The following is a 22959-nucleotide window of genomic DNA, read 5'->3' as shown; positions in this document are numbered from 1 at the left end:
TGGTGCGAAGGGGTTCATTGCGCTTGTGCCCATGTCTCAAGACCAGTAGGGGCCCACAAGAGAGTTTGGGGATGACAACAATTTGTTAAAACTGATTTAAAAATATAGAATCTAAAAAGATTCGTGAAAATTTCCTTAATGTTCTAAATATTTTCAGCTAGAGTTTGAATAGTATAAATCCAAGGATCAGGTTTATTGTAATGGTGACTACCGTTTGGTGACAATAGTTTACAGATCGTAACATTCTTTTTTTTTTTCAATGAACTAATCGACCTGCGGCGTAGCATAAGCCGCTATTTTGCAGGGCCGACCTTAGGCCACTGAAACCTATGCGACCGCAGTGGGCCCCGCACTTTTATAGGACCCACGCTAATTTTAAGTGTATAAATTATTAAATTAAACCATTTGATAACTTGTAACAGATTTCCCGCGGCCTCCTGTCGATTTATCAGGAGGTCCTGGGAATCTCTTGAAATTGCAAAATATACGAAAAAGTCCTGGAAATATCCTGGAAATCTTTTGAAATTGCAAATTATACGAAAAAGTCCTGGGAATATCCGGAAATAATAAAATCTTTTGAAAAATCAAACAAATCTCCTGAAATATAGCCTATAGACGAAAATTGTCATTTTGCGGTGTCATTCAATATGGAAAACGCCAATCGTACGCGCGATAAAAAAAAAAACGGCATTATGCAATACCCGCGATTGTGGAATCTAGTCAAAGAAGCTTCTCGCGCCTCAAACTAATGAAGAATTACTTGAGATCAACAGTTCTCGTAGATAGATTGAAACGTTTTGTAATTCTTGCTATTGACCGCGATCTATGTAGGAAATGTAATTTTTATGATGTATTGTATAACTTCGCTACACGCAAGGCTCGAAAAGTAATTCTGTACGTAGTAAAGAATGAATAAAATGCAAAGCCGAATTTATTTTATAATACAAACTCTTAATTTTCACTTATTATCCATATCCCTACCCAAACTTGGCCCCGCGAAATCCGTTTCGCATAGGGCTCTATAATGGTTAAGTCCGTTTCTGCTATCTAGTGACGGATCAACAATACTACTTCCTCCCCCCCCCCGCCCCTCTTTTTTTTCACCTCTTAAATTACGTGAACTCCCACCTTCCGACTTTCGAAAATACAGAGTAGATTCCTCAACCCCCTTTTTTTTTTTTTTTTTAACTTGAGATAGAAATTAAAAAAAGAGTGATATTTCTTGGTTACAACGGTCCGGCCCTTCTATTTTGTGACGATACGTGTACTCCCCCCCCCCCACACACCCCCGTCTTGTTTTCTCGTGGACTATCCGCAGAAATAAGAGAGTGGTCTTTCCTTTACTTCTTCTCGTTTAAACTGTTGAGGGAAGAAGATAGTTATATATAGAGATGTTCGTAAAATCATTGAGAGTAGGCCTATTGCAGGAATATGGAGAGAGAGAGAGAGAGAGAGAGAGAGAGAGAGAGAGAGAAGAGAGAGATTTGGTTAAAAGAAACCACAAAAGTTTGCATATAACTCATTTGAGTGATAATTGTAGCTCTAAATTTAATGTCTTTTGGTAGTTTTAACGATACATTCAGATTCCAGTATCCAGTATGGCTCCTTTTTGTCTCGAAAGGCAATGGATGCGCCCAGATAAGTCACTGGTTTTGGTTTAATCTTGAGACGGGGCAGAATCTGGTATGGCTAATCAAGCCAATTCTAGAGCGGCAGACTTTGCCACAATTCATACATGTGTATGCCTCTGATTCAGGGCTAGCGGACAGGGCAGCTTTCTTTTTTTTCCCCTCTTGATTAAGGCCGCTTCAATTTTTTTGTTCTCAGCGAGGGTTGTCCCAGCACGCACAGTCTGTCTCCATGCACTTCGGTCTTTGGCTATGTTTTCCCACATAGGCCTACTTTCGCTGATGCCTGTGGCTCTCATGTCTCGCTTGCAGACATCTCTATATGTAAGTCTTGGGCCATCTCAACAAATGCTGTTTCCAACTTCCCATCACATTCAGATTTTTTTTACCATAAACAACATAGGTCTTAATGGGGAGGGGGGCACCAAGATATTCTTGAAACCGTGCCCACGGGTAGGCTACTCTCTAGCTACGCCACTGCCTTGATTGTGTACCTTCTCATTTCATTTGCCGCTTCGTTTACTCTACCACTATCGTAAAGGGTTCTAATGTTCCAGGCCCCAAATGGCCCTATCCTGGTTGAAGTCTTATTCTCGTCAGAAGGTTTGTCGGTGTACTATATATATATAGCTTCTTTCACCAGACACCAGTACAAGTCATAAACTCTTCTAGAGAGGAACCTTCCTGGCCCGGTTTCTGTAGCAATAGTTTTGTGATTTTAGGTTACTAGCCTCACGATCACGGATCACCTATCTACACGACTACCTCCTTTTTCAGGGCTTGGGGACCACCAAATGCCCTTATTCTATAAGGCAAAGGCGTACCCTGGCGGAGTTAATCATAATACGGTAAACATGGGGGGGGGGAAGACATAAATCTAGTATAGATCATTTAATTAATGTTTGTTTTATTTCATAGATCTAGAGCTAGACTCAATAGCTGATCTAGATTAGATCCAAAAGTTTAATTAATTTAGGCTCACAAAAAGCACGAAGCTAAAGATGCTAAAATTACATAAATATACTGCTAGCGCCACCCCCAAATAATAACGGTAGTTTCCGGGCCAGTCAGGCCAACTGCAAAATATAGATCAAGATTTTTAGCTGGATTTCTGAAATGTAGTGTACACTTTTAGTGACTTTACTGTTTACACACTTGTTGGAGCTCCAAAAATGAATAGATCTAGTAGTGCGATGTACGTTTAAGTTTAAAATTAAGGTTTGTGTCGTTGGAAAATTAATTGAGATTGATTTGTTTAATGTTGTTGTTTAATCGAAATTAATCCAGTTTATCCAGACATTCTTTAAAATTCTTAGATAAATAGATCTAGTCATCTAGACTCTCTAGTCCTTATTTTATTAAGTTATTATTAAATAATATTATAATTATTATTTTATTATAATTATATAAGAGACCTCGATCTAGATCTAATACTTATTGACTTATTAGACTTATTATTATTATATAGTCAATATAGATCTAGATAATACAGTAATACAGTAAATAGAGTTAATAGACCTATGAATAGTATGAATAATATGATACTATTACTATGATTAGTATGATTGATTTTGATACTGTCCTCCTAGGCTATGCTATGGGCTATGCCTATCTATAGTTACAGTGTAACTTACAGTATAGTTTAGTATGTCAGTATAGTCTCAGTATACAGTAACTGTAATACTAATAACTAATTTAATACTAGTAATACAGTCACAGTGACTGAGTGACACTGACAGTGTGAGTATACTGACTGTAGACTATAGAGATAGTAGATCTAATGACTAATCTAGATCTAGCTTCTAGGTAGTTACTATAATAACTAGATCTATATAGATTTAGATCTAGTATATAAGATGTAGTCTAATATTTAATATTTATATATTATAGAATAGAGTATTAGTATAGATACTATAGAGTTAATACTAATACTAGTAAAAGAGTATAGACTCTAGTAGATTATATTCTTAATCTTAGTCTAAGATAAAAAAATATAATATTATTATTATCTAGTCTTTTAAGACAATTTTAAAGTAGATCTATAGACTATATATAATAAATTATTATATTTTTATAAACTGACAGTCACAAGTCTCACACAGTGTATTATTTTATTATAGTGTATACTTTATTATAGTAATAGATCTATAGATAGATGAAATAGATTTTGAATGTAATAAATAATAGAAATAGATTCTTCTAGATTCTAGAGAATCTAGATTTAGATGTTGAGATCTACTACTACTAGAATTTACTAGATAGATCTACAAGATAATCATGATCAATATTTTTATATTAATTATACATCTAGATTCTATATCTAGATTTTCTTGATTTAGAATCTATATAGCTATAAATCTAGATATAGATATAAATTAAAATATATTAATAATTATATAATTAATATAATTTTATTATTCAAATTATTGTTACTGTCAAAGTCATTATTAAATTGAGATAATTTGTCATTTGAGTTCATAGTTTGAGAAGTTGGTTCATAATCACTTTTATTTAAATTTATTAGGATTTTTATTTATTTTGTTTACCTAGGCCTAGATTTAGGTTAGCTACTGCAATAAAGTCTCTATAAGTCTATCTTAAATAGATCTATCTAAATTATAAAAAGGTTCTAGATCTAGACTAATTGATATATACTAGAATAAAGAAGATCTAGATGTAGACTAGATCTCTAATAGATCAACATTCTAGATCATTGATTCCTAAAGCCTAAAGTCAAAGTGGTCTGTAGACACCCAGGCCCAGGGGTCTATGATGAAGACTTCCAAGGGGTCTATCTAAGGCTAAGGGAAAAAATGAAATGGGGGAGGGGAATTCAGATCTAATAATCAATAAATGGATCTCATTTATCTAGGTCATGACTTTAATTTTAATTTCCCATCAATGGAATTACCTCATACACATATAAATCTTTACAATTTCTAATTTATACAAATCCTTTAAATTTTAATCATACTTTTCGAATGACCAATTTAAAAAAAAAAAATTAATAACATTTAAATGGCTGACCTAATTTTGTGAGATCATAATTAATATTTAGCATAAAATCTAAAAAGAATGTAGACAGTACAGTGACAGTGTTGATTATTTAAAATTTGGCTTCTCTTTCCTTTCTTGTTAACTGAGGAGAATTAAGATTAAGCCTCACTTAATTGAAGCCAAATTTATTACTTTTAAAAGCATCAGGCTCATCTCTCCCACTATCAAGCCTTTATTTTTTATTTGGTGATTTCATGTGTAATACATATTTAATATAGCTTCACTTTAATTTAAATTTTCACATATTAATACAAATTAACTTGTAGGTTTTGATTACCTTTTTTACTCTTCAACTTACTACATTGAGTACATTTAAAAATAAGCCCTTAAAAAAAAACCAATAAAAAACACACACATGGTCCAAAATTATGTTAGTGGAGTGTTAAAATGGGGGGAGGGGGAGACTCGGACAAAAATGAATTGAGGGTTCAGTGCGCTGGATGGAGAAATATAAAAGTTTTCTGACCAAAAAGCATCATAGAGCTTTTAAATATGTTGATAAAAAGCTAAAGATTGTACAAAGGACTATTTTCTAAGGCTTAGAGTGGGGGGAAATAAGTAGTATATTTTGGGGTAAAGGGGCGTTATAAAGTATGCCATGCCAATTAGATGTAACACACTAAAATTCAAGTTTTTTTAAGGGGCTGGGGTTGTGGAAGAAAAGTGGTATATAATTCAAATGTGAGAAGTGAGTGTGTTTGGGAGGGCACTTTCAAGAGGGCATTCCAATTAAATATAACATATACTGGAAAAAGAGTGATAGTTAAAATGTGGGCAATCAATCAATGCTCAATGTTAAATTAAAATTTTTGTAATTGTATAGATTAATCATAATCCCCCCCCCCTCCCTCCAAAAAAAACAAAACAACCAAAAAGTAACATTTAATTCAAATTGTAATTACTAGCTAAACTAGTTGTAACTTTCTCTCAGTCATTCTGTGTGTTGACATGGTTAATTTTGCACTAACAAGAGGCTGATGACTAAGTTTAGAACCAGATCACGATATAGCTGTAATAATAGAATTATCTGGAAGTAGATTTAATTAACTTTAATTACCTTTTTTTTCAATAAGGACAAAGAGAAAAAAAAACTGATGATGAAGGGCATGTCAATGTATGCATCTGATTCCACTGTTGTTTTTTTTTTAACTTGGTCTAATAACTCTTGTTATAATTTAATATCGCTATCAATAAAAATGTAGATCTCATTGAAATTATTTACTGATTTATGAATATTTCCTCTGTTATGAATGCCCTTATTATAATGGAATATATGCTATAGCTTTAACAGGTATAAATAAAACACAAAACAAAATTGATGTTGCATAATAAATTGTAAGAGATAATGTGCAATGTGGTGTGGGTATGAATGGGTGGCATAAATCACTTGACTGGCAAACTGAGAATCACAAGTTCCCATCCTGCTGGATACCAGAAATAAACTGGAGCTTTGTTTCCTACCCACCTAATGATATCATTGGCATCAAACCTTCTCCCAGACAGCCAAACTCTCCATGTCTAAGATAGTGGACAAGAGTGTACTGAAGATGCTTTAGTACACAGAGATGTGCTATACATATAGTGATTATTTAATTAGACATTGCTTTAGGTTGTTGGATAACTACATAACATGCCTTATCTCTAACTAGTATCTAGACACAAATTCCTTCAGTAGTAGGTAGTGTCATAGCAAAAGCTTTCTATTTTTTTTTATTACTATGCCTCATGTGTAAGTGTGGGTAGTCTGAAATGAATTATATAATATTGGGCCTAGTTTTAGTTTTCAAAGGCTAAAAACATTTGAAAGAAAATAATAGTTTTTATATACCTTTTTAAGGTTTATTAAATTAGTCTATGTGTGATCATTTTAACTTGTTATGACTTGTTATTTTTTTTTTTTGGTGCTGATAATTAGTGACTGTAAGCATTGATATTTGAAGTATTACAATGTGGAACCAAAATGCAACCAAAAAAAAACTTTCTTAAAAGTGTATATTAGAATGGAAAGTAGACCATAACGTTTCTTTAGAGGATTCTATATATGTGGTTTATTTTCAAGAGGAACATATTCTTATCAGTGTGTGTTACTGTGTTTATCTGTGTTTGTGCTAAATATTTTTGAATAGGAGGCTAGGAAAATATACTCTTTTTTTAAACAAATACATTAGTTGTAAAATACGATGAACAAAAGTATTATTTGATGAATTCACTGGTTTTATAATTGTGAGTATTGCTAATAATTCAACTATGGATGAACAAAGGCCACCGTCTATTGTTTCTGAAGATATGTTTTACTCTGATGATGGTAGTGTTATGGAAGACCCTAGTGTGTCTGTTTTCACTGAGGAAAATAAAATTGATTTTAGAGCTGAGTCAGCTTTAGTTGCTGTACAGCCAGGCCTTGCAGCTGCTCTCAATGAAGAGTCATCATCTAAGCGACCTTCACAGGAGCAACATCCTGCCGTTGAAAAAAATGCACCAATGGCTCCAGTGGCTGTGGAGGTAGCTATTGAAATGGATGCACCGGACAGCATGAAAAGACTTGTTGGTGTGACAAGTGGTGAGTAAGAATTTTTACTTTTTTTTTTTTAAATTCACTTTAAATAAAAAAAAATAATGGTGGGTATGATTGCTAAATGGTAAGGTGGTTCCTCTTTATGATGTACTGGCATGTGTGGAAGAGCTTACTTACAGAGTGGGTTTCTAAAACTAATGGTTAGGGATGAATGCTAACTTAAGGCAGATTTCTCAAAATTAACGGATAGCTAACATTTGTTGGGGTTGATCGAATTGGGGTGGGTACATTGCCCATTCAAACTATAAGCCATAGAAAGGGGGACTGAACTAAAGACTTTAATAACTTTCCTGCTTTTCTTTAACCTTTGTCTGTTTATTTCTAATACTCCATTGTTTAACTTCTAATTGGTTCCTGCATTAGCATTTGTGTTATATTTTCTTAGTTTTATTTAGTCACAAACTTAACAAAAGTTTTGAATTTTTAAGTTTTGAGTTTTTAAAATTAGTTACATTATATAAGGAAAAACTTTTTTTTTTTTGGCTTGTATTCTTTATCATTACCTTTGTTAAATTCCTTGTCATTTAGTGTAGGCTGGGTGTTTCTCAGGCTATTTGTTTAAATATATAGTCCCCACATTTTAAGGGAGTTTTCGGTCTTGGTAATTTTCTCCAATACTGACATAAAAAGAAACATCTAGATCTGAAGACTGTAACCGGAATATCCATGGGACAAGGTGGGGTTGGCCAATGGTCCATTCTCCGCCATCCATAGAGCTCTCTAAATGGAACTTTTCTGCAGTAGAAAGCTTGAAGTGGACTGTGCCCTGGGTATGCGCTGTGGAATCGTCACATCCTGGATCCAGACGCAAAGAACAATCTACTATTTTCCAACTAAGAACAGGACACACACCTCTATTAAATTACCACCTGAACAAAATAAACTCCACACAACTCCCCCTTTGCAGACACTGCGCCCACCCCTTTGAAACCGTAAACCATATCCTCTTTGAATGCCCCTCCCTAATCCACCTTCCAATACAGCCCAACATAACCAACACCCTGTACGGCAGTGCTGAACAACTGAAGAAAACAGCACACTTTTTTTCCTTGGCAAAGTCTGCAAAAGAGCTGACAGCTCAGCAGCAATAAAGCTGGCAAGAAGAAGAAGAAGAATCATTGCCTTTATCTTTTATTTTTCTTTCTTTCAAAATGCTGAAATTGTATTAAATTTTGATTTTTTTTCTTGGTGTTTGACACACATTAAGATAGAAGGAGATTTATATATTTATTATCCTGTTTGTGATAGGGTATGAAAGAATAATTTATATTTATTATCCTTGAGGAAATTTGTATTATAAGTGTGCACTATGAATAAAAAAAAAGTTTTAACGATAGCAAACGAAGTATTCGTTCAAATCGCAATCCCACTAAAACATTAGGCTATTAGCTAAATTACATCAGAAAGTTGGATTGGATTCATTGATCTAGTTCTTAGTCTTTGATATTCAAAGGTTATTCTTTTTAACATAGAACTATTTTAAAATGTTGTTAAAAAAATGTCCGAATACAGATGTTACAATTTCCATTACAAAAGAAGCAGAGTTCTGTGGCTATTATTCTGTTAGTGCTATTCTTCACCCAAGACCTGTTTAGATTTAGTTTAGAAGTCTACTGGACGTCCTTTTACTAAGAAATGTAGGCGTAGGTTAAGCTTAACATTTTCACCTTGATATCAACACCTGGGCCAAGTGCCATCTTCAATCTATAAGGCCTATGATTTTAAGCTCACCTGTTCCAAAGGGGAAAAAAAAGCCTCCCCCCCCCAAAAAAAAAAAAATTAGCCACCCCCAATATATTTTTTGCACCCTTGCAGATCGCAGCTGCACCTCCATAACTGGTCCCTTCGGCTCCTTGGGATCACGATACTTACAATGACACAGTTATAAGTTACAGCTTATAACCTATAACACCAATCTAGCACATACTGAGAGAAAATCAAGAGGCAAAGCGTTTTCACTCAACCAACTTTTCTTTTTAGCAACATGTTCATCATGCGCCTTTCGCGAGACTCAGGAGGGAAATTATTAGCATTTAGAATTTAGAACTTTTCTTTGGACGACCTGCTGCCTCCACTATACATTGACAGTGAGTCATGTCTTACAATTTGACTAAACCAGCTCAGCTTTCGTACCTTCACAGTATTGAGGAGTTCATACTGTCTTGCAGCGAGAGTGTTGATGTGTATCAGTGCAAAGTCATTTTCTTTTCTTTCGTGGAATCTGACTGATACCCATTTCTGTAGCATTTACTATGAAAGGCTTGATGTATTCTTTCCGTCTCAGCGTTCAGCGTTCACAAGCAAATAGGAGTTAAAAGACCACTAACGAAGAATACAGTTTTAATTTTACGCTGATTTGCTTCCAGATTTTCCAGTTTGCTCATGACGGCGGATGCCCAGCTCAAATGGGGTTTTATCTCTTTTAGTGATCCTCCATCTTTTGTTATGTTTGACCCTAGGTATTATTTTTCATATGTAGATTTTTTGCTGGTCGTTTCATCATTGTATACTTGTTTTGTTTAATTTGTGTCATAGGATGTATTCACGTCTTTTCCTGTCACACGCAGGAAGTCTTATCCGGTTCTAGTGTTAAGTCGCATGTTTGGTTTCAAAACAACACTTATTTGACAAACAGGCTACTGTAATAGAGCGTGTTATTATTGAACGTTTCCATTATCGGTATGTGTGACTCTTCAAAATGGGATAACGCTACTAAAGAGTAAACAAGAATCGATACGTCTTTTTCCCACGGGGGACACAAACAGTTTATAACGTGGGCTAAGTCATATTATTTTCTGTGTTTTTTTTTTCTTAAATAAAAAGGTTCCCAAACTTTTGGAGACACAAAGACATCAAAGGGCGTTTCGAGAAATTCGTAACCGGCCGGGTCAGGGGTTCCGAACTCTCCCATCACCCCTAGTGGCGCATTAATCACCTAATCTTGTTTTTTTTCTGTATGTGATGATACAGTAGTAAATGTAAAGTTGTCGAAATGAGCAATAAAATTACGTCGTTAAACTGGTTACCTTATTTAGATGAGGTGAATGTACACAAAGTAAAAATGGTTGTCTTGTTACACCACATCCTTGTTTGTTACAACAACAAGTGAACTTTACATGGTTTGTAATATGAACATTTGCATCTCAGAGAAACCTTTTTTCCTCCCATAAAATGGGTTATAACACACAAAAACTATTCTATACTTCTGTAACGAACTATTGTTGCAATGTAAATTATAGGCATTTCATTAAAATAGATTTTCTTAAACTACACACATCATAGTTAAGGTCCAGCGGTTCCCAGCAGCCCATGAGCAGCCGTGATGTCAACATCCTTCCTTTCCCCTTAATTAGCAGGGATGTTTTTATTTGTCTTTAATTTCGATCGTGCATTGCTTTTGAGCATGCCCAGCAAATCCTCCGGATTCCAACAGGAACGCCAAAGCCTAGGTTGAGAAACGCTGTTCTAGCTGCTACCGACTTGACACATTCTACTTTCCATTTGACTACAATTGTACCGGTGTGTCTATGTGGTGTGCTATTATTCATGATAATCGATACCTCAAGCCCACACTATGTTGTTGGTTCATTGATGGTGAGCGTTGCTGGTTTGGAAGCGTGTAGTGCCAAGTAGCCGAGTTCTCTGGGAGTTCAGCTCTGACGGCTAGACTCTAGTAGTTGATCAGAAGTATGGGGCATCAGCTGAAGACAACCGCTGATTTATTTTAGTAGCTTCGCAGTAAGGCCAGAGATAATGTAGCCTTGTATGTCCTCTCTGACAGTAGGATTTCTCTTACACAGTTACTTAGACAAAAAAAAAACGCACTTAATGATGGAGGAAACTAAAGTGACTATGACGTCATTCATTGGTAAGTATCTGTACTGAAATAAAAGTATCTTTATTGAGATTAGCGCCCCTTTTTTTTTGTGTCGACAAGACAGTTCTACTTATTCATAAACATAAGCAGGTATGAAAGATTTGTTAGACTTATGCTAGTGCTCTGCGAATCAAATTAAATTGTGCTCTGATGGGGTAACAGTTTTATTATTTAGGGACTACTAGTCACTACGTAGATTGCCCTAATGGTGTGTGCATTTCAAGCGTTATTCTCTTCGCATATGTATATGTATATAACATCGCATTGGTTTCAGGAGGGAATGTTCAAAAGATTTTTTCTTCTGACTTTAAAGACTTCACAAACATGCCAGGTGTCTACGTCCTCCGTCTGCCAATGTACCTCTCTAATACCTTTAGTTAGAAGCATATCAACTCTCTCAAGTAGTATTTAAATATCACGATCGAATCACTATATGCTTGTAAAACTAAACATTTAAATGATTATAATAGAAACAGCAGAAACTTTCCAATTTGTTTTACATAGATTTTTGTTTTGTTATCCTTCAGTTGTATTCTTCAGTACGATTGCAACATTTGTGTTTGAGCTCTATAGATTTTCTTGTCTAAATAGACTATTGCTAAGTGAAACAGCTGATATTCAAATGAGAACTTTGATCCACTATTTCTGTCCAACTTGCTCAACCTTTGGCACAAAGGGAGGTAATGGTAGTGCCAGGTCGCAGTGACGACTAGCCATTCACGCGAGTGCAACGCTTTCGCTTGTCCAATGAGTGCACGTGCTTACACACTCCCGCATACACTGTGCTAGTCGAAGAAATATGTCCACTTCATACTTTAATTCACAAGTAATCAGTTTGGGTTGGTTCTGACCTATTTCTACAATTTTAATCGGGACTGCTTTCTAAACTTTAGTTTATATTTCTCAATAATTATTTGATTAGTCGAATACTAATCGTTTATCCTGACACCGAACACAAAAAGTGCAATATTTGAAAATAAATGGCTGGGCGTGTGCACACTTGCCAGATGGTTTCTATTGATACATGGCCCTACTCGTTAGTTTGAACACTCTCCCGTTGAACGTTTTGCTTTTATGGAATTGGTTGCGCGTTCCTTTAATTGATCGCCTCCCTTGATCATTGCAACGATCGCCATGGAGGGTTTTAATTCAAGCATTAAACACGTTTCTGAAACTGAAGTTCTCGTGCCTCAGAGAAAGTAAGGTGGTACTATTCAGAAGCTATATACCTATCAGGAGACAGGACGGTTCTGACACATCAAGCCAACATTTCTACTAGCGTGCTCGGTATTACAAAATAAGCCAAGAAATTACGTCGCATGCGTGTCCAAACCATCCCATCTTTCTTTGTCTCATGTTTTGTGTGTGTATGTGCCTCTTCTGGCCTAATTATGAACTTGCACGTACAGAAAACGTGTTTTTCCAACCAAAATGTTTCTAGAAATGCAGCTCTCGTCCCTAGTCCATTCCGTTTACTCTCAAATCTCGAAGTTATCTTTCAAACTCACCATCGCGGCCATATCAAAGTATGAGAACCAAACATGAGGAAAGCAGTTTTAATTGTACTTTTATATGATGGCATTACTTTTAAGGGAAGCAGTTTTATTTGTAATCTGATACAACTTTTTAGGAGATAGTTTTATTGGGAATGTAGTATTACTTGTCCATTGTTTGACCATGATGGAGCAGTTACAGGCGCTTTGTGTCCATATCTTTCAAAGGTTGGCAGGCTATTCGGACGCAGCAGCTTGTATTATCACTATCCCTGCTATCTATTTTGAGCCTGTGGTTAACTGCAGCGCTATCTGGAAAGTGTTTGTATTTTGTTAGACACTGATCGTCCATTTATCTTCATTTGACTAGTGCAAGAACGGTTCCCGGTCACTTCATCCCCGGTCACTTCATCCCCGTCACTTCATCCCCGGTCATTTCATCCCCGGTCACTTCATCCCCGTCACTTCATCCCCGGTCATTTCATCCCCGGTCATTTCATTCCCCTGTCATTTCATCCCCGGTCATTTCATTACCCGGTCATTTCATTACCCGGTTACTTCATCCCCGGTCATTTCATCCCCGGTCATTTCATCCCCCGGTCATTTCATCCCCAATTAAATATTTTATATATAAATATGATTATGTAGAATGCTTTCTTTTTGACATTTTATGACATATTACTAATGCGTTTATGTTGTTTCCTCTTCCACTTTGTATTCTTAATGAGAAATCTAATATTATATGGTAAATCTGGATGTGTACTTATCTATAGCGTAATGAATTTTAGATATCAAAACTGGTGGGCCTATATTTATGTGAACATAAATACCCGTCATGATGAGGTTCCTACATCCTTAAAATTATTTGTTTGAGTGCTTATTGGAAATAATCTTGCATGTATATTTAGGGTGTGACTAAAGTGTTACAATTTTGTCATTTAAATAAAAAGGAATACATTAAATATTGCTCATTTAATGCTTTTTAAAATTACAATTTGTTAGATAAAATGATCAGATGATGAAAATATCAGGTGATGAAATGACCGGGGGATGAAGTGACCGGTCACCGCAAGAACATTGTTATACCTCTACGTTACATTTTTTTTTCTAAATCCTTAAAGGCGTATTTCGTGTGATGTTGTGGGTTGGGAGGTGAGTGCATAAGGCAAAACTTGTTGACAGCAGTGAGTGTATGAGTTCCCTCTGGTAGGACTAATGGTGAATGATGACAGATACGACAAGAAACAGCTTTACTTTTTGTAGCTCTTAAGCCACTGCACAACAGTTGCCTCTTACTACCATTGGAAGACAGCGGACGCAACTCTCCCTGATAGGATCTGAAGTCTTGTAAAACAAAACGTTATATCGAGGTTGGCGTAGTTGTTTTTTTTCAATTTAATTGGGTGTTGTTGTTGTTTTTCGTCTTTAATCATTCACTCTTATTGTATACCTTTAGTGTTGAGCTACAGCGAATTTACCAGGTAGTTTCAAGAAGTATTTAATAACATTCAGAATTTCAATGAATGCTGGACCGTCCTGTACATTGGCCAGCTAAGAGTTTCTCGACAGTTTCATGTATCGATATATCTAGAGATTGTCGAATCTCTTTTTTTTTTTTTTAAATCAATACCAGTGGCGTCACTAGGGAGGAACATGTTAATCACAATTAATATATAGATCTAAATACTTTTTTTTATTTTGACTAAAATATTTTAATTTTTAATGAATTTCTATCAAAATGTTTAAAATATTATATCATACTTAATATCACAAGGAAAACATGCAACGTTACTTTTAGATGTATAGCAGCTGCATGCATGTATATGAACACTGTTTTGATTTTTTTTTTAAAGTTTGTATTGAATCTATTGAATTTGTAGCTAGCATCGTCATATCAAAATGCAACCAATTTTAGTATTAAACAAATGACGACATTCTTCATGTATAAAATATGATTGAAATCTTACATGTAATTAATGTAAATTTTCTAGAATTGGAAACTAAATAAGTGGCCATTGAGATTTCTGAAGATGATAATGTAAATTCATTGTTCTGTTAAAAGAAGCTCTAGCCAAGAGGAAGGAAATGTTACGTGGCAGTCGAATGTTATACTTGAATATTTTATGGGATTTGTCTTCTTGGCGTTTGTCAATTTCACATGATTTACGAAGGGAATTATTCAGCGCAAAAGAAAAAAATACGCCAGTTGTTAAAAAGAATGGTTCGGGTGCCTCCTAATGGGAACGATTTAGTCTCTTAATAGCAAAAACAAAACAAAAAAAGCCTGTATTCTTTTGTTGTCAACTATTTTCACTTAATTGTATGGAAATGAAATAGAAATGTGTAGCTTACTTTAATTTAAAAGATATTAGAGCCAGAATGACAGTAAGCACTTTTGTATTTTGTTTGACAACAAACCTGACCTAGCACACCTGACATAGCACACACTGATCAGATTCAGAAGTTATAAGATTTTAAGGAAGAAAGTATGTGTTACATCTTTTCTATACTATATCTACTTATTACTCTCTGGCAACTACCATCTCAATGCGTCTCGGTGTCCCGAGGTTCCGCTGTAGTTATCGAATAAAAACAATGAAACAACTAGATCAAAACACAGAAACGTTAATGAACCTTTTGTCATAAATCACTCACTGGACTCTCTCCTTTTCGACAACCAACACATTTCCGGTCATTCGCTCATTTGTAAAAATAGATTATACATACATACACACATTCATCCGTGACTGTATGCTGATGAAATCAACTTAATATCTTTAAATGTTTAGAAAAAAAAAGTGAGCTTGAATTTATATGTGAAGTTCAGGTGTATGAAAATGCCTCTTCAATGTCTGGAACCATGGAGAAGTACAGGAAATAATAAAGAACTAACAGAAAAGCTATTTAACAGATGTGTCTAACATTCAATTAATCTATGAGGTCAACATTCTTTTTCAGAAAATGCTTTTTGCCTAGCATTTTTTGGGTACAATTGAAATACTTTTTTTTGTGTGCAGAGTTTCACATGACTACACAAACCCAGTGAACAGCTGAATTTTAAAATTTAATTGACACTTATTTTATAGTTGCTCAACAATTAAAAAAACATTGGTAATTATGAAATATATGTATTACAGCTCAACAAACAAACAGTAATTTAAAAAAAGGGGGGGGGGCAGGGGGTGAGACCCACCCTAGTGACGTCACTGATCAATACTACTTTCACAATAAATGTGCTCTGCTCTGTCTTGTTTAACTGACTGAAACTGACAGAATCTGAACATTTCACCTATTTATTAGATCAGTTGAGGGTAAAAAGTTGAACTTTTTATATTTGCTACATCATTATACTTTTAGATTACACTGTTTTTTTTTTTCTAGTCATTAACTTTTTTTTTGTTGTAACTTTTTTGTTACATCATCCTACTTTTTTTTTTCTCAACTCACTCTGTCTGTCCTTATGGTCAAAAGTTTGTACATGCTATTTCTCCCACACCCAATCTCGGATCAAGCTGAACTTTTACACAATTATTTCTTTTACAACTCAAGAATCGATTTAAAAAAATAACTACTTAGTTTATTAACTATTGGTAGTAATGGTTTTGTTTTGTATCTTGAACAAGGGAAATTAATCGTACTTGACAGATGTGCAATGACATGGGAGCAGATGAAAAAAGCTGCTCAGAACCGAGTTCGGTGGAGAGGTGTGGTTGCGGCCCTATGCTCCGCTGGGAGTGCACAGGATTAAGAAAAAGAAGAAAGATGTGGTGGTTTAAGTTGAATTAGTCTCCCTGAGATGTCTTGATCCCTGAGTGAACATTTTTTATGCATTTAATAAACGATCATGTAAACATTCACAAGATGCCCCCTTCTTCCCTCCCCCTTTCCCAACTGGTTCAGGCAAGTGATAGAATCATAGCGCATTGAGAAAGCTAAAAGCTAAACAAAAACAATTATTTAAAATATTTCTAATCGCACAGATTTATTACGTCTAAGGTCTGTATATTTAAATCATGCACATAGTTATATAACTGATCCAAACTAATGATACAATTACAATTCATAAAAGCTTTTTTTCCTTGTTTATTTGATAGTATTGATAAAAACTGACTCCTCGTCTCTCATTCCCCTCCATCATTGTATTGATTAGTATTGATTGGTTTTGTTTCCCTTTCAGCACATTCTCCTTAAATTCCCCACCCTTTTTTTTTACCGGCGTTCTAATCGGACGTTACAGTGCTGCTAGATGTATTGCGCAATGACTTGAGACTGGGTCATGTGCAAGGACAAACAATTGAAAAGAGAACAGTGAACTCAATGTGCAATTTTTTAAGCGGTGTATACATTTCACTATTAAAAACACACACATATATATATATATATATATATATATATATATATATATATATATATATATATATATATATATATATATATATATATATATATATATATATATTAGGGGTGCACCGGATAGTAGTTTTTGATATCCGGCCGGGGCCGGATATGACCGGATAGTAAAATTTGATATTCGGCCGGAGCCGGATACCTAAGTGTCTTGTTAATAGCTTGTGTTGCTGAACATTTTACGAAACTGTTAAATAACATACCTACTGATTGATATATATTATATATATATGTATAACTATTCTGGTCATCACTAGTCATCAACATATACACATTCAGAACATGCGGTCTATAGGGTGGATGATGGTAAGGCCATCTGTTTTTTTGGCTAACAGTGTTTCATGTGCCCAGCACTACGACCAACCGTCTTTACTTTCCCTAACTAAAGGCAGGTACTTAGTGTTGGGTGGACCCAGGAAGCCCTAAAAATTCCGAAAATCAAAATCTCAGTCTTCAACGAGATTCGAACTAAGAACTCCGGGTTCGGAAGCCAAGCGCTTAAACACTCGACCACCACGCCCCCTTACAGTTTAAATAGTTGGTATATATGTTGAGTTTGCCCGTAACACTCTTAAACCCCTAAAACCCCTTTATTTTTGTCTCTTTCATCCTGCAAGCCCCTATTATGGAGCACAAACACTTCTTAGGCCCATCAATTGTAGCCTTCCATCTCCCTGCACTAAAATGCTCCCCACATACACACACAATATTTTGTATTGAAACGCCTCTTCCCACGGAACAGGTTGATAGAAGAAACATCACTACTCGCAACTTAGTCCACTCTTTACATAATTAGTTTTATCTAGATCTAGAGTGGCACCTTATTTAAAATAGCCCATCTTAACAAACCGTATTACAACCCCCCCTCCCCTCTTCGTTTCGATCTTGAAAATGGCTTAACTGCCCTAGGCTGAAAGAAATATTTTATAGTCCACGGAAATAGGAAAATTTGTGATCATTATTATAAGTGAATAAATGAATGATTGGTCAGGACCAATACTTTTATATTGTAGATAGATGTTGACATTTCGGTTGATTTCGGTGGTCTATCTCGCGCTTAGTAATCCCACAACTCCACTGGTACATTTGATCAACTGAGAATATTTAAAACCAGTTCGCCTGAAGATTGTGCTGACTTTGTTTTGTCCCTTTGTAGAATTTTCACAAGGGTCAGACTTGCTCCTTTGACCAACAGCAAAAATGCTACTCAGAGGCCAGGAATGAGACTGGAAAAGGGGGGGGGGGAGCTCCCATCGACTAGACTAGCTGTTCACCTTTCTCTGAGATTCCTTTGTATTCCTGTAATGACTTCAGCACAAAGCCAGGATTTCAAGTGACATTACGGGTCTAGTATACTGTAAAGTCGAATCTTGTCGTTGATTTCCTTTTTTAATTATTTCTTCTTTTGGTATCTAGACACGATGTGACAAGATTCCCATCATATAAGAACCGGGGATATATTGATATCATATAAGACCAGGGAAAATATGTTCATATAAGGGCCGGGGACATGTATACATCATATAGGACCAGGGAAAATATTCTCATGTAAGAACCGGGGCATGTATATATTAAAATCATATAGGACCAGAGGAAAGATAACCCCGGTGAAGTCAACAGGAAATGTCTACCACGACTGTATTAAGCGTTTGCCGGCCATCAAGGAGAAGTCATGCAAATGTGGACAGCTTGTTATTGATTAGGCCAGAAGAGCCCACGATCCAATCTTTTACTGGGCCATAGCGCCGCCATGAGACAAACCTTTATTCAGCCTTTCCCCTTTGTCCCCGCTCTGTCATGTATGTTTCGTCAGGTCAGACCAGGTCAATGACTTTGATAAAGCTAAAATGGCTTTGGAGTGCATCTAGCGTAAGGGTCGTACGCATATATTTTTAAATAATTTAAAACGACTATACCTCCATAATACAATTTATATTAAAATAAAATATAAAAAAAAAATAAAAATAAACCGGGTATAAGAACTCGTGTTAATGACACCGTCAGCTTCTTAAACGAACGATTCTATCAATTAGGGGTGGTATCTTCATTACATGTATCTGATTTAGAGCTCTTAAGATGTAGTCTACATCAAGATCTAGAATATAGACCTAATCAGTATTAGATTTTCGTTAAAATATAAGCGCAGCTGAGAGAATCTATCAATAAACTTTAAGCAACTTTAAATGTAATCAACAAATCAGTTCTCGATACACTACGGCTGACTACGCTGTTTTTTGTTTTTTTTTAATTCCGATTTATAGCCAAACTTAAATTTATTTCATTTTTTACTTAGTCAAATTAGTACGGTCAAACTAGAGTTTTCCCCGTGTGGCCAACGAATTGGTAATTCTTTTTTCAGCGATATAGGGCCTAAATCAACTGTTAAATTTCTAGAAATATTAATAGATCCGTTTTTGAGATCAACGTCCAACTTCCCCCTCCATGAAGTTATGACTTGAATAGAGGTATTTAAAAAAAAGACCTGATGCATGACTCCGCCTTCTCTTTGTTTCCTTTTAAATGAGCCACTGACGTCGATCTACATGTATGGAGCTACCAGCAAATGAATTCGAAACTTCTCAGTTGAAAGCATTTTATTTCGCTGGACTTGTAGAACATTCCTCAAGTCGACCAAAACTGTGGTCTCCATTGATAATAATTGATATTAGAAAAATATTTGTATGACCCACTGGATGACACCCCCTTTTTCAAAAAAACAACAACTATTGACTAAACATTGTAATGTTTCTCTAAGGAACTTGGCCTGCATACATTTAAAGGAATGGTTTCAATAGTTAACCCGCTCTGGCTATAAATAGAATGCACTGTTAATCGTCTTGCCGCTCTGTTCGATACGTCATGTGACGCGTGGTGTCACACGATATGATGTCATCGCTCGGAGCAGCTTGACCTATTATATCAAGTCTCAAGTCGTATCGTTTCGTCAATGGAACCTGGCATTTAATAAGTAAACAAATGGTTATTATATCCATGAATCTTTTTCTCTCTCGATAAAAAATTTTTTTTTTCAAATCTGACATCTCATTCTTTTAAAATGAATATTGTGCTAATCAAAGTTCTCAAGCGTGAAGTCTATTACATCACTCTATGTATTGATTGCTAGAATGTAACGTGAAGTCTATTACATCACTCTATGTATTGATTGCTGGAATGTAACGTGAAGTCTATTACATCACTCTATGTATTGATTGCTAGAATGTAACGTGAAGTCTATTACATCACTCTATGTATTGATTGCTAGAATGTAACGTGAAGTCTATTACATCACTCTATGTATTGATTGCTAGAATGTAACGTGAAGTCTATTACATCACTCTATGTATTGATTAGACTAAGACTAAGACTGCTTTATTGATCCTTACGGAAATTTGTTGTGATTACTAGAATGTAACGTGAAGTCTATTACATCACTCTATGTATTGATTGCTAGAATGTAACGTGAAGTCTATTACATCACTCTATGTATTGATTGCTAGAATGTAACTATGTCACGACGTTGGGGTGGATGGCAATGCAGCCGGTGACCTGACTTGCTCTCGCACCAGCACACACGTGCATTTGTCGTGTGTCAGGTTAACCCATTGACAGGTCGACCTTCCCAGCCTCCTTGCCCACACCCGCCAAGTCCTCAATTACCAGCAACAAGTTTGCCGATAGTTTAGTCCTAGATAGATGTCATAAACTATGGCCTACGCTACGTCCTACACCGCGAGAACTCAGAGACACTCGGGAAGGAAAGGGAGGGGGGGTAGTAATGTCAAGTCTTTTTCTTTCTCTCCCCCACGTGACATTTACACAGCATCGATCAATGTATTGGTTGTTTTGCCTGATGCCGTTGATCATGATGGATCGATTGATTGAATTTCTTTTGATGCAGGTTGCTTCAGTTTCTCTCCCTTTTCTCTATGTGGTTAAAGTGCATACGCCTGTCTACATTGTAAAGGTTATTAAGCTTAGGCATACTCTTCACACTTACCAGTATTCTGGTCAATTTTGATTCCCAACAGTCAAAGACACTGTTTTGTATTTAGATGCCATTGAATACATTAACACCCTTTTATAATTAGAATGAAGACTTTTTCTTCTCTCTCTGTAATGTGGCTATAGTCTTAGGTTAGGAGTGGCTGTTTAGCATTGCTATTATTTTACTCATATAAGACACCAACTGCCAAACATGGTTTTATCACCTCTTGAACTTCAAGCTTTCAGTGTCTTCCGTAGGAGTTTGTGGCAAAAAACTCGAACCCTTCAACTACTTGGCCGCTTGTTCATTGTGTCAATTATGTCTGAGCTCGCGACTGAAACTAAGTGATGTATAGTAGATCTTGTAGACGTCACTCACTGTGCTTGAACATAGGAGGATACTTTTAAATGTCAGACACTGAAGAAACTACATGAGGATTATTCAAGACATTCGTATTTAACTACATTCTTTCAACTTTGTACACTTTTGTTCATTGGAATATTTCAATTGAATTTATAGACGAGGGCTTTTTTTTTGTCTTTTCCGAAACTACATTTTCTTATGTAGACACAAATGTTAGTGGTTCAATATAGCTAATGTGGGGTGTTTGGCTGAGGTAAAAAGCTGTTTGGGGGGGGGGGAGGCGGGAAGGCGTGAGTTCGAATAGAGATGTAGACTAGGAATTTAAATTTCCAGATTGAACTCGAGTTGTGGCAACAGATACCCCTTCCTTTCACACGTCCACTAAAGAGATACCAGAACATACTAAACATGAGAAAGGAAGACAGTCAATACAGAGAGTGTTGTCAGCATGTACACATTTCAGATCATTATTGCAATCAAGACATACGTAACCTAGTATTGCGCAAACCGTTTACATTAAGGGCGAGGGTTTCTTCTGGAAAACGTTCAGGTGAAAATGTGATGAAAGGCTGGCCAGTGCGCATGCTATCAACCACCTCTCCCCAGAGACTATTTGCTATGGAAGAAGATGGAAGATTTAGTCGTAAGCGCTATCTCTCACCCCAATACTCTCGACCTCCGGTCTCCCTTAAGTTTCGTCACGTTTGTCAGTCACATTCTTCATCGAAGTTCATAGGCCTTGGTGGAGAGAGGAGAAAAATTAAGAGAGACCTCTCATTCCTAGATGTCAGTAAATGCCTTTTTACTTAATAATCGGATAAAGGATTTAGCGTCCACTGTTTTTTTTTAACCCATTTTAGGATCTACTAAAGAGCGATAAAAGTTTTAAACATCACAATCACTGTTTCAGCGCGTCTGAATTCCCTAGCACATATTTAGTCCTCAGCTTGCAAAACTCTCAGTGCACACATTGAACAGTTTATTAAAAGACTGATAGATGACATGCGTTTTTTTTTTCTTTGCTAGATCTTGTGACAGTCTATACATGTTTTTTTTTAATAATGGTACTATCATATTCTTTGTGCTTTTCCTAGCATCGTAGTAATTCAGTATAAAACTGATGACACACGCACTGATCTAGATCTACTGACCTAAATATTTTAATATTTCCTCTTCTGGGTCTTGAGATGTATGCCACTCTTCGTTACTCCCTTCAATCTACTTACAATGAAAACTTCAATCTCTAGGTTTTTAAGTGTTAATGTATTTCTGTTATGTGACTATAGAGTTGTTAGTGTGAATGGGATATTGGCCTCCTTCCTGTAGCCCACTCAGTTCTTGTTATTTCACACTGATCAAGTTGCACCTAGTTTATATCTGTATTGATGTCTCCTGGATGTGCTCACACGCTAAGTGTCCATGTCCTACTGGCCAGGTATATTGTACAGCAACGTGTGCCATTTTGTGGAGGGATTACACTTTGTGTTCAGTGCCTAGAGATGTCTTTTTTCGCCCGTTTCTGTTTACGCAAAGGTTGTGCACTGGTAGATTCTAGATCCATCCGAGTAGTGTAC

General features: G+C 35.9%; 1 protein-coding gene across 23 annotated transcripts in view; it reads left to right on the top strand.

Annotated features, from left to right (window-relative positions):
* Positions 1-2672: 2672 nt before the first annotated feature.
* Positions 2673-22959, top strand: part of LOC106074939 (probable phospholipid-transporting ATPase IA) — a 79470-nt gene continuing 59183 nt past the window's right edge. For 13 of the 23 annotated variants that reach the window (XR_008779414.1, XR_008779415.1, XM_056038705.1 and 10 more), the window contains exons 1-2: positions 2682-2846; positions 6601-7245. Coding sequence is in view for 21 of the 23 variants with exons in the window: in XM_056038705.1 (XP_055894680.1) it covers positions 6933-7245 (313 nt within the window). In the remaining 2 variants the exon portion in view is untranslated. Of the gene's footprint in view, positions 2847-6600; positions 7246-10770; positions 11129-22662; positions 22919-22959 lie in introns of those variants that run through there. The other 10 variants (XM_056038711.1, XM_056038708.1, XM_056038713.1 and 7 more) reach the window with 9 other exon arrangements.

The sequence above is a fragment of the Biomphalaria glabrata genome, chromosome 8 (genome assembly GCF_947242115.1).
Source record: "Biomphalaria glabrata chromosome 8, xgBioGlab47.1, whole genome shotgun sequence".
NCBI lineage: Eukaryota > Metazoa > Mollusca > Gastropoda > Planorbidae > Biomphalaria > Biomphalaria glabrata.
Note: the sequence above shows the minus strand (reverse complement) of the source record. Positions and strands in the feature narration are given on the sequence as shown.